Here is a 16,671-nt window from a genome sequence, read left to right as displayed (position 1 = left end):
TCCAGCAGCAAAATCCACGACCAAGAAAGTTGTGGATTTTGCAGGGGGGAGTTAGGGGGGATTTAGTTAGATTTCAGCCGCGGGGATGCAGCGTTTTAGTTAGGGCAATAATGTTAGGATTTTATAATAAAAAGCTGATTTTTAGGAGACTTCAGTGTCTCTTTAAGGGAGAAGTTTGCATAATCATTTTTATTATGTAGAGGGTGTGGTCTTAAAAGTGGATGTGGTTGAACAGTATATTTTCATTATTTTCATAGTGTTCACCCCATGATTTCCCTATTACAAATCCCCATTTGACATATGCCCCTCCATTATTCAGATCTCCCTGGTGGTCTAGTGTTTTCCTGGTGGTCTATTGATCCCCCATACACTTTCCTAGTGGTCTAATGGTCCCCCCATACATTTCCCTACCGGTTCCCCATACACTTCCTTGGTAATCTGCTGGTTTCCCCTAGGTTCACCTTGTGGTCTCTCCATATGCTTTTCTGGTAGTCTAGTGGCCCTCATATGCTTCCCTGGTAGTCTTGTGCAGGGCTGGGCTTCCGTGTCATTCCGGAATTTAAATGGTAATGAGTTGCTGATTGCGGGTGACAGGGGGTTAAATTACCCAAAAGTCTGCACAATAGTCTGCGGTCCATTCCACATCATAGGCATACAGTGAGCCGTATTCCACGTCTCACTACCGCACTTCCTCCTTCCGGCTTGGAGGAAGCACAGTAGTGAGTCATGCAATGCGGCTCCCTGTTCGTCTATGATGAATGGACCACAGACTATTGCACAGACTTCTGGGTAATTTAACCCCCCGTCACCCACGATCACAGCTGAGTAATCAGCAACTCATTACCATTTCAATTCCGGGAACATGTCAAATGGGGATATGTAATAGGGAAATCATGCAGTGAACACTATGAAAATATATTACTCAGAAGCCCATCCCTGGTCTTGTGGCCCTCCATATGCTCCCCTGTTGTTCTAGTAGTACCCCACAGCTTCCCTAGTGGTCTAGTAGTTTTCAAGGTGGTCTAGTGGACCCCATTATGCAGAGATTGGCAGTATGGTGGATAAGTAATTACTCACCCACCCTACCCTCAGTTACCTGTAGGTTCTCTAATGGTTCTGGTGGGCTGTTGGTCTCTCATTGTTTCCCTGGTGTTCCCACATACTTTTTTCTGTTGGCCTAGTGGTCCCCCATAGCTTTCATGGTGGTATAGATGCAGAGATTGACAGCATTTTAGGGTAATTACTCCCCTAAATCCAGTGACGAGCATCTGCCCTCCACCTAGCATAGCATCCAGCATCATACTACTGCTGGATGTTCAGGGTTTTAGCTTGATGACTTCACCAAGCCAGACCCTGTACTTGTGGCAGGGCGAGGCTGGCTGCAGTGCTGTATGGAGGGGAGCCACGATTATCAGGGCAATTCAGCATAGGTGTAATCTAAGTACTCCAGACAACTGGCTCCTGATCAACTCCAGCATTGGATTTGTGCGAAAGTTGAGATGAGAGTGCCCGGAATGGGAGCAGCGAAACCTACATCATGTCACAAACCTGCTTGCACAAACATGGTGTAGAATTAGTCCCCCCCCCACCCATTCCTCATAGATTGTGCAGAACTGACCTAACCATCAATTGCAACCCTGTAGTAAGTCTCCCTTAACCTTATATTTCTAAACAGCAACTGGTGATGCTTACCTGTTGCACCACTGTTACACAGTGCTACGTGTCTTATCAAACCAGCAATGCCTGCTATGGCTACGTAATGTTTAAAGGAGAACTGTAGTGAGAGGGATATGGAGGCTGCCATATTTAATTCCTTTTAAGCAATACCAGTTGCCTGGCAGCCCTGATGGTCTATTTGCCTAAAGAAGTGTCTGAATCACACCAGAAACAAGCATGCAGCTAATCTTGTCATATCTGTCTAAATTTGTCAGAAACACCTGATCTGCTGCATGCTTGTTCAGGGCCTATGGCTGAAAGTATTAGGGCTTGTTTCCACTGTAGCGGTGCGGAATCGCCTGGATTCCACCGCTGAAGAAATCGCATGTGGCTGCGTTTCCCCATGCGGATTTCCCCGCGATTTCGCATGCGATTTCGCATGGCAAGGAGCCATGCGAATTTAACCATGTCACTGCCTGTGTTAAGTTCCATTGGCTTTCATGCGAAATCGCATGCGAAATCGCGGGGAAATCCGCATGACAAAGCCGCATGCGATTTCCCTATTAAATACATTAGCGGCGATTCGCATGCATTCCACTCCCAGGCGAATTCGTTGACTCTTTTGAGCGTTTTTTTACCGCTGAAAAAAACGCACCTCAACAACGCTACAGTGGAAACAGGCCCATCCACTTGCATTACATGTGCGAATCCGCATGTGTTGGACACATGCGGATTCGCGATAGTGGAAACGAGCCCTTAGAGGCAGAGGATTAGCTGAATAGCCAGGCAACTGGTATTGCTTAAAAGGAAATAAATATGGCAGCCTCCATATACCTCTCACTACAGTTCTCCTTTAATAGAGATTTGCTCACCCTGGTCTTAAGGTGCGTACACACATGCGACTATAGTCGTTTGTAACGATCGTTCCCCGATCTTTACCAACGACGATCGTTACAAAAAACGAACCACCGACTATTAAGGCAAACGACGAACGAGCCAAATCGCTACAAAAGAAAGTTCTGTCTCGGCGGATTTTAACCAACGACGATCGTTTGTAAAAGTAGTACATCGTTGGAAACGATCGTTCGTACTAGGCTTGACATGCGCATTTCACTATTTCTCCATGGAACTTCTCATTTTTATGCGCAGGCGCAATAGTTGCTTTCTGTGATGTAACGTTCGTTCTAACGATCAGATCGTTACACACATTTTAAAACTACCTTTACTTAGGTCGTTCTTTCATCAATTAAAAGTTCGTTCGTCGTTCTTAACGAACGATCGTTGTCGCATGTGTGTACGTAGCACTAGATAACCATAGAACACTAAAGGAAATTTTCTATTTTTTCAACTACATGTAAAATAGGAGCCATAATACTTGTACTTTTAGTTGTACAGTATAATGTTTTAAAATAGTAATATGTAAGAGAAGTTTGTAAGTGTAAAAAAAAAAGAAGACCTTACCTCAAAGACAAGATAAACTTAAATATTCAATTCATCCACAGTCAATGAATTGGGATTTGCATATCAATAGAGACAAACGAGTCATTAAACAGGAACTCTAATTTAACCGAAATCACTCCTCAAGCAATTTAAACAGCTGCTTGCTTACCTGTAACTTGTTTATTTTTTATTTTAAATTTTTTTTTTTGCTATTGCCAGCAAACCCTTTCCTATATACTGTGTGCTGTCTGCAACATGGCTTTGGTTTATTATTATTTTTTGTCCTCTGGTAACAATATGTGAATACTAAAGTAACTGTTCAGATACTCATCATCCAGTTGTCTGTGTGTGTTTCATCTTTCTTCTGTTGTGTGTTGCAGTCTTATTTCATTATTTTTTTTCATTTTATTTTTGTCTCTCTGCCAAATAGGTGTTGTGTATTTATTTGGCAAAGTTTGGATCGAGTCAGCGGATGCATACGTCAGTTGCTGCGTCAGTGTCAAAAACATTGAGCGGACTGTTTACCTTCTTCCACGAGAAACGGTAATATTTTTATTCCTGGTTACTTACTGGTTCGATTTGAGGGCCAGTGATGATCTGAACGTGCTTCAGCAAGGCTAGAATTGCATATGGGTCTTTGTGAAGGACGCATGAATCAAGACACTTACTAGTTTTTTCTAGAAAACCATTTGCTTCCTTCTAAGACTCCCCTCCAATGCTTTCACATTAGTATTTTCTTGCAGAAAGAGATGTGACATTACTGCAATGTTAAAAACTGGTGAAGAGAATACCAAAATGCATGAAAGCTTTGATTGCTAATTGGGGTTATTCCACCAAATACTGATTTCTGAAAGTTCTATAGTCAAAACATTATTGCCATTTTATTTGAGTGAACATGGGATTTTTTATTTAAATTATTGAAGTTTGGCAAACACTGCATCATTTCTCTTATTTTTCTGTATTTTCATTTCCTTTAAAAATTATGATTTTTAAAGAACAATATTTTTGTTTGGAAATTAGGAGAAATATTGTCCACCGTTCTTAAAAATGAAGGCAAAGCTGTTCAGTTGAATACTTGTACCTGTGAAAGATAAAAGCTGATCAACTTATGTCTGATTTTTGTTCCAGATATGTATTTTAGACTGATGACATTAATGCATCCTAATGACATTTATAAAAGAAAAAAAACATCTATGTAGGTCCTTCTCATATTCAGATGTGTGTAAGGTGTGCTTTCTAACTTTTTTTTTGCTGCTGGTGTTTTTCATGCTACATGAGTAGAGCCTGCAGAAGGCCTATTGGGCAAAATCTTACTTTTAAAGTTGACCAATAAATGGCATCATCCTGATTCAGAACTTTCTGCTTTACACCAAACCTGAACTGAAGATAAAGTATTGCAAACTGTCCGAGTGTTGTACCAGGGGAACTGTATACCACTAGGTCCAGTAGGGGACTAAATAGCCCTAGAAGGGTATTAAAACGTAATTGCTTTTATTATTAAAAGTAATATGCGTTTATACCAATCAAACTAGGAGAAAGAGAGACTGGGAGGGTCCTTGTTTATCCCCCCCCCTTCCCCACTCCAAATGTTTCATGGAGAGGGTGTAACTATCTCCCAGCTCCTTTTAAGGATCCCTCGCACTTTAATCGATCAGGCAACTCAGGATCGTATCACCACAACAAAGTAAAGCCAAACCACTTGCTAGCTGGTCAGCTGGTCCTGGCCTTTCCTTCAGCAAGACAAACTTTTATCTCAAGTGCTCCCACAAAGACCAGCCATTACATGTAGGCTTGCAGCAAATCTGAGGGACGTGCTGGTGCACAATTCCTTCGTCACCACCACAGGCATCAGGGGGTCCCATGTGGCTCCCCAGAAAACCAAATGGGTCGTTCTGCTGTGGCAGATGCAAGGCGTGTAGGTACCTTCCAACCATGAAAGTTTTTACGTCCCAGATCAATGGCCGCAATTTTAAGGTTACCAGCTTTATAAATTGTGATACCCCAGGAGTGGTATATGTGGCATCTTGCAGATGCCAGATCTGGTATGTAGGGGAAACGACTCGTCCCCTCAAGCAGGAGAGTTTTGGAACACATCGGTGATATTAAGCATCGGAGAGACACATCTTTGTCCAGACACATGAATTCGGTGCACCTCAGGAATCACTTTCACCTTTTTAGAGTATCCAAAGTGGACCATGGGGGTGAGAGGTGGTGACCTAGACAAAAAAAACCTGAACCCATTGGATTTCAGTCTCAATCCAAAAATCATAGGGAAATTCATATAACGGCAATAGGGAGTCTCAATACGAAAATCACATAGTGGAAATCTCAGTATGAAGTGGAAGCCTCCGTTGCCCAAATTTCCTTGTAATGCAACCACTTGCATCTTTGTGTCGGGGGTTAAGGGTTAGGCATCGGTAGAGGGGAAGTCAGGCATCGGTAAAGTAAGGGTTGGACATTGGTAGGAGGTTTAAGGGTTTAGGCACCACCAGGGGTGTTGTGTGAGAGCAGGGTTAGGTTAGGTCACAGTAAAATATCTGTAAACACTACGATATTTAGCTATAGGAATTGGGTAGCAAAAAATCTGTAATTTTACTGATATTCCTCTAGCGGCAATATCTGGCACCCTTTTTTTATATGTGCCTTTATTACATGTACGCCATTGGTTTGTAGTCTGTTTTGGGAATTGATAGCTGGCTGAAAATTGAAATGTAATAAAGTTTTTTGTCAAAGTAATACCTTTTTAACTCCCTTGGCGGTATGATTCTTTCCAGATTTTAGGGTCTAAAAGTGGTACAATTGTTTTGCACGTTTTTAGACCCTAAAACCAGGAAAAAATCATGCTGCTAGGGAGATCTGCAGCAGCTCACTCATCTCCCTTGGATCCAGCGCTGCAGTTTTCCCTCCATCCTCTGGGTGGTGCTGTAACCCTATAGTGATATTACCAGCATTTGTCATGACAACAGATGGCAATCTCACCAAGGGAAGCAGAACCTCTGAGGAGAGGAAAAAGAATGGCGGCCGATGTTGGGATCCCCCGGGAGGTGAGTGAAAAACGTCCGCTGTGCGCATTGCTCTGCATAGACCCCCGGCGGCTACCACGAGTTCAGCTTGGGGTTACCACTCCTGGCAAGTTTTTTCCACCCCGGGCTTTACTCGTGATTACCGCTAAGGAGGTTAATGTCTAACTGATAAAGTTAAATTATTTTAACGAAGGTGACATTTCATTTTCGCAGTGTATATGTGTACTTGGGAGATTGCAGATGGATAATAAGATGCAAAGTCTGGCTTTCATGTTAATTGCATGTTTCCTTGACCAATGAAAATCAACAGGAAGTGCATGTGTTTAGCTCACTTTAATTTTACAAATATGCATGATAATTGAATGCAGGTTGGAAAGATTTGCAATTCGACTATCTCTACAAAATGATACTATTTTAAAGGCAGCTTGTCATTAAGTCACCAAATATTTATTTTATCTAGGTTTCTTCTTTTAATGTATTTTTATTAATTGATTAATGAAAAACAAGTATATGCTATTTTTTTTCTTTTTAACTAGAGAGTCCAGTTGCCATCGGGAAAAGACACCGGAGTTCCAGTGACAATGATGAATGTTTATCAAGAATTCAATGATAACATTGCAGATAAATTTAGGATAATGAAGTTCAAATCAAAGGTTGGTGGTTTATATTGTTTTCAAACGTCCGTAGTTGAAATCTATGCCCTGTTTGTGTCTGCCTAAGCTTGCCAGGGTGTAGAGTTCAACTTCTGCATTCTGCATGTTGCAGAGGTCTGCAAAAAAAAAAATGTTGAGCTTAAAGAGGAACAAAATTCAAAAGAAAGCTTGTAATTTAAGGTTCTTTGTTAATGCTGCCGCGATCGGCAGGTATCAGCAGCAGTAACTCACACCTAGAGGTCTGCAGCTCCATCGGCAAAACCACCTTGGCATTTTTTTTTCTAAATTCTTCTGTAGCTATGGTCATACCCACCTGTGTCATCTTTGCCCAGTCCCAGCTCAGGAGCCGTGGCCTAATAGGCTGATGTCCAGCTGGGGGCAGGCTGTGGCAACACAGGTCGGGTTGAGCATAGTTGACTGTCATGCTGATGGAGGGGGCGGAGTTTTAGGCCTCTAGTAATTTACGGGCGGGCAAGTGAGTATTGCTGCTGACACCAGCCAATTCTTGCAGCTCTAACAGAGAGCTTTATATTAAGGGCTTTTTGCCCCTTTATATTTACACTATTGTTCCTCTTTAAGAAGGCACCGTACAGGAGAAAAGCTGATCTTTTGTAGCTTAATTTGTAGAGGATAGTCCGTGTAGACCTTTGCTGGTTTACCTTTATCATTTCTGTAGGTTCTACCTTTCTATTTTCTGCATTTTTTTTCCCCGTCCCTCCTAGGGAACCACTAAAGGTGCGTACTTACATACAGTTACTGTTGCTTATAGGGATTGATACTTAATTCATCAGGGACAGCTTGGGTCTGAGTGAGTTCTGCACAGACGTGTTGCTAGCTTATAGCCTGCCAATGCTTTCTGTTGCTATGGAGGAGGGGAGGGAGAGAGAGGACGTGCAGCGAACGGCAAAGCTGCTCGGAGGGGGAGGAATAAGGAGGGGTAACGGTGGACTTGGCTGGCACTTGGACGAGATGATCCGGCAGGGCAGATCTCCTGCCGACGCACTGAGGGGATTACTATACAAATGCTAGATTCTGGACAGTGACGGTCCTAAGCCGTGACTCCTGCTTAAAAACCACCTAGCATGTGTACGAGGCTTAGGCAACAACTGCTTGGGCCGTGTTCATGTGTACTAAAAACCTGTTGGCTTGTCAGGTGTCACATACTCATTCTGTTTTGTAAATCCTCTCTAGTAGTTAACTATTGATAACACTGTGACACCACCCAGTCCGCATTAATGTATGCTGTGGCAAACAAACAGATGCTTGACACTAGAAGCACCTTTATTCTTTTTTTTTTTTTTTTTTTTTTTTTTTTATTAACAAAGTTTGAAAAAAAGTATATAAATATGCATATACAATATCATGACTAAATAATCTCATATGAGCTAAAGCTATGCATTTAACATTACACGAAGAGCTGTCCGTATTATTGTAGCATAGAAAACAGAACTGGGTCCTCTTATATCATAGTCACTGCACAGGGCCAGGGCAATCACCACAGATAAGGGGAGGGGGGGGGGGGGGGTCTAAGGCAGGAAACCCCTTTTATTCTTGAAGCTTATGAATTCAGGACTACTGGATTGCAGAGGTACACAGTGAGAAGCTGCAGGATGTTGGGAACTGAGGTTGGTCGGCCCACAGCGTCGAACAGCTACTTGTGTACCACCCTGCTTTGGTTCAGTCCATCGTTTTTATGTTTTACAAACTTGAAGTCACTAATATACTGACTGCGCCAAGCATCCTTTTTGCTCTGTTTTTTTTTTTTTTTTTTTTTTTTTTTTAACGCTCTATAGACACACCTGCTGTGTTGAACAGCAGTATACCAGTGATAATTCTTGTCTAGCCAATTCTAAAATAGTATGCGGTCCTATTCAGGATCATGGTCGAATGTTCTTTTCTCTACCCATCAGCACAGCCCTGGGCAGGAGTGTTTATCTGTGAATCAATTTTCAGATAATTTGCCCAGCAGGACTTATTCAAACGTGAGAACAAAGACTGAATAAATACCTTACCCTTTCTGACTATCCCGGTATTCACTTTAATTTTTAAGCTGTAATGAAAACTTGCCAGTTGGCTTTGGATTTTTTTTTTTTATAATTCCCCTTAGTTGTGTTTTGTGTAAAATATACTTTTTGTTTTATTTTAGAAAGTGGAAAAGAATTATGCATTTGAGATTCCAGATGTGCCAGCCAGCTCCGAGTACCTAGAGGTTCGATATTCTGTAAGTAATGCTGTCAGCACATGATCTTTTACATGATACATTTCGGTATCATGTTCATTATTCAAGAATATAGTTGTTGAAATCTGAAAAATCCTTGAAGTTGAGTAGTCTGAAGATATCTTTGAGCACATGGCACTCGTATCGCTAGAGTCTCAGTTCTGGTATCATGACTTTGTTGTAAAATATTAAGATCTGTCTGTTTGCCTACCTATCCTAGTGAAAGGAATGCAGATTGCACTTTCAGTATGGACTGTTTAATGCATGTAAATATATTGTGTGAAAATGTAATGGCCCCCTCACTGATTTCCGCTGTTTTGACTTCTCTAGTTCCCTAATTCTTTTAATTATGCCGCTCCAAACAAATTTAGAACCGAGAAAAAGACAGTCCAGGTTAAAGAAAATCTGAAGGCAAAAAAAAAGAAATCTGATACTTACCCATAGTAAGGTTCTGGATCCTCCTAAGCCTTCCCTATCTCCTCTCAGTCCCCTTGTTACACCGCTGTGTTCAGCGACCCTCAGAAGGCATTGGGAGCACTCGTCTTCCCAAGTACTCTCCAAAATGGTCACCTCCATACTGCGCATGCGCAAACGTGCCCTCACACAGTATGGACCCGTCAGTCTTTAGGAGGCTCCCTAAAGTCTACTGAGCGCGGCCAGCCGGGCTGCAGCTCTCTTAAGCTGCTCCAGACCTTGTCTCAGATTTCTACACCTTTAAACCTATTTGTGCTGAAACTGGACTCAAAATACAGAGGAATTCCACCCACCACGACCAAGGCTACAACTACAACCAACCAGAACAATCGGATTACTTTGAATGGCAGAGATTTAAACTGGATTAAAATCCTCCATGAAGCTTACCTCTGCTGAACACACCAAGCCTTCTAACAGCTGACCTGAAACAAGACCTTCAACCTCTCTGAAGACTTGATTGCCTATGATTGCCCTCACTCCACCCTGTGAGTAATCCTTTATTCATTATCCAAGGCATATGCACCAAGTGAATATTTTCCACATTTATGTTATCATTTATCATCTAACTCTAAAACAAGTAACTTTACTTAAAATAAATCTATGATCCAACTCTGTGTAGGAATGAAAGGAGTTTGCACAGATCCCCTTTGATCTCAGCAGGACTTCAGAAGTACAAGCTATCTGAACAAGTCTATTGTCTCTAATGTCAACATACAAATACTCATCAAAGGACCTTCTCTCTGCCTGCCCTCCCAAGGAACAATTACAAATTAACACCTCACTAGCTCTCCTCTTAAAATCCTTTGGGATACTCAGGAAATGCAGAAGGGGGCGGAGAGGTAGTGCATCCAAAAATAAACACCAGGGAAGCAACACCAGGCAAAGGATAACAAGTTTGACAGTGAAGTCTAAAAAACATCCCCAGCAAAGCTCAATCACAGCCACACTCTGCAATGCCAGATCGATAAATAATAAGACTGCAACTATACATGACCTAATAGAGCTCTCTGATTTGACCTTTTTGACAGAGACCTGGCTTGGGAAGCATGCAGGCCCAACTCTTGAAGCAACCGTGCCGACCGATTATTCAGTCTTGCACTGTGAGAGACAAGTCCGCAAGGGTGGGGGGGGGTTGCCATATGCTTCAGATCCTCTTTGAACATAAGGCCCCTGCCCATAGGCCCCACTGAAACCTTTGAATGTCTTGCAGCTCAACTGTCAGCAGAAGTAAACATCAACATATTGCTCATATACCGCCCCCCAAAAAATGGTCCAGCCTTTCTTAAGGAAATATCTGAACTCTTATCCTGCGTAACAGTGGAACACCCTACATGGATCATCCTGGGAGACTTCAATGCACGACTCCCAGCTAGGAAGTGAACTACTTCTCATAATGAGTGAACTGGGTCTCTCTCAGGCTGTCAACCTCCCCACCCACACGAAAGGGCACACCCTGGATATTATATTTCATTCCGGACTTTTAATATCACACATGGATATAAACCCAGTGGTATGGTCAGACCACCACACCATCCACTTCTCTCTGACAGCACCAGCACCAGCACCAGCGATAAAACACAGAGAGAAAGAACTAAAATACCGTTCTCTGAAAGATGTCTCACCCCAGCACGTTCAAAATATTCTCAACTTCAACGCATTAACCAATCATTGCGCAGACCCAGACTCCATGGTCCTGATGTACAATCATGCAGTGTCATCTGCCTATGACATCCTTGCTCCAGTTCGCATCAAACGATCTACACCACTTCACCATGCACGGTGGTTTGACAGCTCACTAAAGGACATAAAGAAAGAAGTGCGCAGACTAGAAAGGAAGTGGCGAAAATCTCAGAATTCAAAAGATAAACACACCCTTGTCTCTCACCTGGAAAGCTACCAAAATGCGATCACCAAGAAAAAATCCTCCTACCTATCACAGGAGATCGCAAAGGCCGCCAACAGACCAGCCCAACTATTCCGCACAGTTGATAGACTATGTAATCCATCCTGTCTAAAACCCACTGTAACTCCCTCAAAGGAGCTATGTGAGAAATTTGCTTGCTACTTTGCTGACAAAGTATCTTCTATTCGGTCTCTCATTCAGTCCACAGCACCCAAGACTCATGCAACTCCTGGAAATAGCTGCAAAAACAACCTAACACCCTGGACTGACTTCAAAAGTATTAGTGAGGAAGAGATCTCAGACATCCTCTGTCGTCTCCGCCAGACAACCTGCGACCTGGACCCTGGACCAACTAAACATATGCTGAAATGCCCTGACCTGCTTGGTCCAGCATTTCACAAAATAGTAAATTGCTCTCTGCAAGCAGGGAGGTTTCCTACCTCTCTAAAAGAAGGAATCATCAAGCCCCCTCTTAAAAAACCTTCCATGGATCCAGATGCTATGAACAGCTACAGACCTGTCTCCAACCTCCCCTTCTTAGGTAAAGTTATTGAAAAGGCTGTCTATCTGCAACTTGAAACCAGGCTGTCAGTAAACAACATCCTGGACCCTCTACAATCTGGCTTTAAGAAACACCACAGCTGTGAAACAGCCCTCATCCAAGTCTGCAACGATCTGCTCATGGCAAGGGACAGAGGGGAATGCTCCATCCTAATCCTGTTGGATCTCTCAGCGGCTTTTGATACAGTTGACCATGAAATCCTGCTTAACAGACTGCAGGAGTACTGTGGCATCAGTGGATCAGTCCTCCAGTGGTTCAGATCATTCCTGACTGACAGAACACAGAGAGTATCCCTAGGACCTATAATGTCCAAACTTGCACCTCTACAATTCGGAGTGCCACAAGGATCAATCCTATCCCCTCTGCTGTTTGCAATCTACGTTGCCACTCGGTACACTTATCCAACGACATGGCCTGACGTACCACTGCTACGCCGATGACACACAGCTATACCTGTCCTTCAAACCTGGTGGAACAGACCCTACCCCAAAAATAAACTCTTGCTTAGCTGAGCTTCAGGCATGGATGAATGATAACTGGTTGAAACTGAATGCTGACAAAACTGAGGTCCTGTTTGTCCAAAGCCAGTGCTCGCCATCAAAACAGCTCTATCCTAAAGCAACACCAATCAGGATTGGGAATTCAGACATAAACAGCTCCAACCTTGTGCGCAGCCTTGGCGTACTAATCGATGGGGAATTGAGTTTCAGAAACCAAATTTCATCTGTAGTTAAATCTTCCTTCTTTCATCTGAAGAACATTGCAAAGATTAAACATCTGATTCCCCCAGAGGATCTTCCAACCCTAGTCCACGCCTTCATCACATCACGGCTGGACTACTGCAATGCCCTTTATGCTGGCCTCCCCAAAAAGGACCTGCGTCGCCTGCAATTAGTGCAGAATGCTGCTGCCAGATTGCTAACAAACCAGCCTCGCCACTGTCACATTACACCGATCCTTCGCTCACTGCACTGGCTACCAGTAGAATGGAGAATACTCTTCAAGATTGGACTGCTGACATTCAAATCCCTGCACAATCTGGGCCCTGGATACATGAAGGACTTGCTGAAGCTGCACCACACCTCTCACAACCTCAGATCATCAAGTTCTATAAACTTGGTCACTCCCAGAGTGCACCTCAAAAAATCTGGAGACAGAGCCTTCTGTCATGCTGCCCCTACTCTTTGGAACTCCCTACCACACCCAGTAAAGACAGCACCATCCCTGGAGCTATTCAAATCCAGACTGAAAAGCCACCTGTTTAGCCTGGCATTTCCAGATTTATTAAACTCTTCCTCTGTACCACGATGGTCGGAGCCATGCTTATGCGCTTTGAGTCCCACGGGAGAAAAGCGCTTTACAAATGTTATTTGTTGTTGTTGTTGTTGTAATGTGGCGTAACTTCACTTGGGGACAGACCTGGAACGAGGGAATCCGGAAGGTTTAATAGCCTTCCCTCTCCATAGGTAAGTGTCTGACTTCTGACTTTTTCACGCAACAGATTTGCTTTTCATACACAGATTTTAAGTGCATATTTTTATATTAATAAAAAAAATAGTTCACCATTCCCCACACTGCCCATGTGAAAAAGTAATGGTTATTCAGTCAGTAGTGTACGAAATTACTTGATAACCAAAAAAAATCAATTTAGACACGTACCAGTTTGGTAAGTGCCTGTCCTTGAGGGCCCTTTCACACTAAATTTACCGCAGCCTATTGTTAATTTATGGGGAAGTTCACATTCCCCACGTTGTGGTACGCTGTGCCGGAAGTGCACTATCTAATGCGCTTCAATACCTATGTTACCATGCGCCGATCTGTGTCGGGCCAAAAGTCATACTGTATATTCTGGCGTATTAGACTACTTTTTAACCCTGAAAAATCTTCTGAAAAGTCGGGGTTCGTCTTATACGCCGGGTGTCATTGATGACGGGTGATACGCCCTATCATAGTTACATAGTTATTTGGGTTGAAAAAAGACATATGTCCATTGAGTTCAACCAGAGAACAAAGTACAACACCAGCCTGCTCCCTCACACATCCCTGTTGATCCAGAGGAAGGCGAAAAACCCTTATAAGGCATGGTCCAATTAACCCCAAAGGGAAAAAATTCCTTCCCGACTCCAGATGGCAATCAGATAAAATCCCTGCATCAACATCATTATTGGGCATAGTAATTGTAGCCATGGATGTCTTTCAATGCAAGGAAAGCATCTAAGCCCCCTTTAAATGCAGGGATAGAATTTGCCATAACTACTTCCTATGGCAATTCATTCCACATCTTAATCACTCTTACTGTAAAGAACCCTTTCCTAAATACATGGCTAAAACGTTTTTCCTCCATGCGCAGATCATGTCCTCTAGTCCTTTGAGAAGGCCTAGGGACAAAAAGCTCATCCACCAAGCTTTTATATTGCCCTCTGATGTATTTATACGTGTTAATTAGATCCCCTCTAAGGCATCTTTTCTCTAGACTAAATAAACCCAGTTTATCTAACCTTTCTTGGAAAGTGAGACATTCCATCCTTCGTATCAATGTTGTTGCTAGTCTCTGCACCTGCTCTAAAACTGCAATATCTTTTCTGTAATGTGGTGCCCAGAACTGAATTCCATATTCCAGATGTGGCCTTACTAGAGCTTTAAACAGGGGCAATATTATTCTCGAGTTTTTATTTCCTTTTAATGCGTCTCAAAATGTTGTTAGCTTTAGCTGCAGCAGCTTGGCATCGAGTACGATTATTTAACTTGTTGTCGTTGAGTACTCCTAAGTCTGTCTCCTTATCCTGTTACGACTCTCAGATCTCGCTCCTGAGGACTGTATTGAAGTGGCGCAAGTGCACATGTGCGAGATTTGAAAGGCAGAGAAGGAGGTAAATAGGATACAAGGGTGGACCAGAAGGGTGAAAGAGGCGTGTTTTATGGGCATAGCGCAATCTATTCTTCCATACCGCTTTGATAAACCGGTAGACAAGGAAAGCTGGCCAAACCAACCAGTCAATCGCCTATATACTGGGTACCACATACAGTAAAGCACCAGTATCTGTTCATACATAGCACCAGTATATGATAACTGGAAAAGTTGGGGGGGTCGTCTTATACGTGGGAATATACAGTAAGTCTATAGTTTTTAAACACTCGCCGCAGTTATCTGCATCTCACATGCGCGGAAGCGTATTTTAGAAATATGCTTCCTCGCACGTCATCGATTGCTGAACAGGAAGTGATCATAATTTCCTGTTTGGCCGGATGCCAGACAGGAATTACTGCAGACTAACGCAGTAATTCATGAAGGCCAGTTTTTGGTGGTGCAGTACGCCCCACCACCAATCTGCAGTGTGAAGCCAACCTCAATCTTAATCTTCACATGGGGATATGGATGTTGTTGAACTTCTTTTCTTAACCATTTAAGTCTTTTGGACGTATAGGCTACGTCCAAAAGGCTGCATGCACGCTCCCGCGGCCGATCGCGTGCGTGCAAGCGCGCCGCGGGGCCGCAGTTTGTTCGCCCAGGGTTCAATGAATCAGGACATGGTGCCGATCATCGATTCCTTTCCCCGGCAGAAAAAAGCGACTGCTTCTCTCAGAAGCCTCACTCTTTCTGTCTCTTATGTCCCCCCTACGTCACCCTCTAAGCATACATGTTATGCTTAGAGTGACGTAATGTAAACACTTATGGTTGCCATCTTGTGGCCAAATAGTAAAACTACATCTACATGTTAAAAAAAAAACAAAACACATATTTACATTAAAAAAATTACTATTTACATCCCACCCTCCAAAAAATTCCCAAATAAAATGTTGAATTAAAAAAAAAAAATTACAATAAAAAAAGTACCTGTAAATATTTACCTATGGGTCTAAACTTTTTAAAGCGGATCCGAGATGAAAAACTAACTATAACAAGTAACTTGTCTATATCCGGTTCAGCACCGCAGTCCGAAAATCTCATGCATCCGAGCAACGTTCACCTCCCATTCATTCGCCTATAACTTTATTGCTACTTATCACAATGAATTGATCTATATCTTGTTTTTTCCGCCACTAATTAGGCTTTCTTTGGGTGCTACATTTTTGCTAAGAATTATTTTTTTCTAAATCTATTTTAACAGGAAGATTAAGAAAGAAATGAAAAAAATTCATTATTTCTCAGTTTTTGGCCATTATAGTTTGAAATTAATATACGCTAGCGTAATTAAAACTCATGTATTTTATTTGCCCATCTGTCCCGCTTATTACACCATTTAAACGATGTCCCTATCACAATTTATGGTGCCGATATTTCATTTAGAAATAAAGGTGCATTTTTTCAATTTGCGTCCATCACTATTTATAAGCTTATAATTTTAAATAATATAATAACATATTCTCTTGACATGCATATTTAAAAAGTTCAGACCCTTGGGTAACTATTTATGTTGTTTTTGTTTTTTTTAATTGTATTTTTTATTTTTATTTTTAATAAAAAATGTGTATGTGGGTAATTTTTGGTGTGGGAGGGAAACTGTTAATTTTAAATGTAAAATATATATTTTTTTTTTAATTAAAAATGAATTGTGGTGCAGTTTACTATTCGGCCACAAGATGGCCACAGTGAAAAAAGTCCTAGATGCGAACGATTTCGCATCTAGGAACTTAAAAGCAGGGGAAATGTTTCCTGGGGGCAGAAATACCGCACTCTCTGGAGAGAAAGCATCGGTATTTCTGCGGGGAAGATAGATCGGTGAATGGGAATTATATTCCCA

General features: G+C 42.3%; 1 protein-coding gene across 1 annotated transcript in view; it reads left to right on the top strand.

Moving 5' to 3' along the window:
• Positions 1-16,671, top strand: part of POLA1 (DNA polymerase alpha 1, catalytic subunit) — a 463,756-nt gene that overhangs the window by 62,741 nt on the left and 384,344 nt on the right. The window contains 3 exon segments of the mRNA XM_068269965.1: positions 3,527-3,639; positions 6,656-6,772; positions 8,919-8,993. Of these exon segments, the coding sequence (XP_068126066.1) occupies positions 3,527-3,639; positions 6,656-6,772; positions 8,919-8,993 (305 nt within the window).

The sequence above is a fragment of the Hyperolius riggenbachi genome, chromosome 2 (genome assembly GCF_040937935.1).
Source record: "Hyperolius riggenbachi isolate aHypRig1 chromosome 2, aHypRig1.pri, whole genome shotgun sequence".
Lineage (NCBI taxonomy): Eukaryota > Metazoa > Chordata > Amphibia > Anura > Hyperoliidae > Hyperolius > Hyperolius riggenbachi.
The sequence above is the reverse complement of the archived record's forward strand: the minus strand, read 5'-3'. Positions and strand labels throughout refer to the sequence as shown.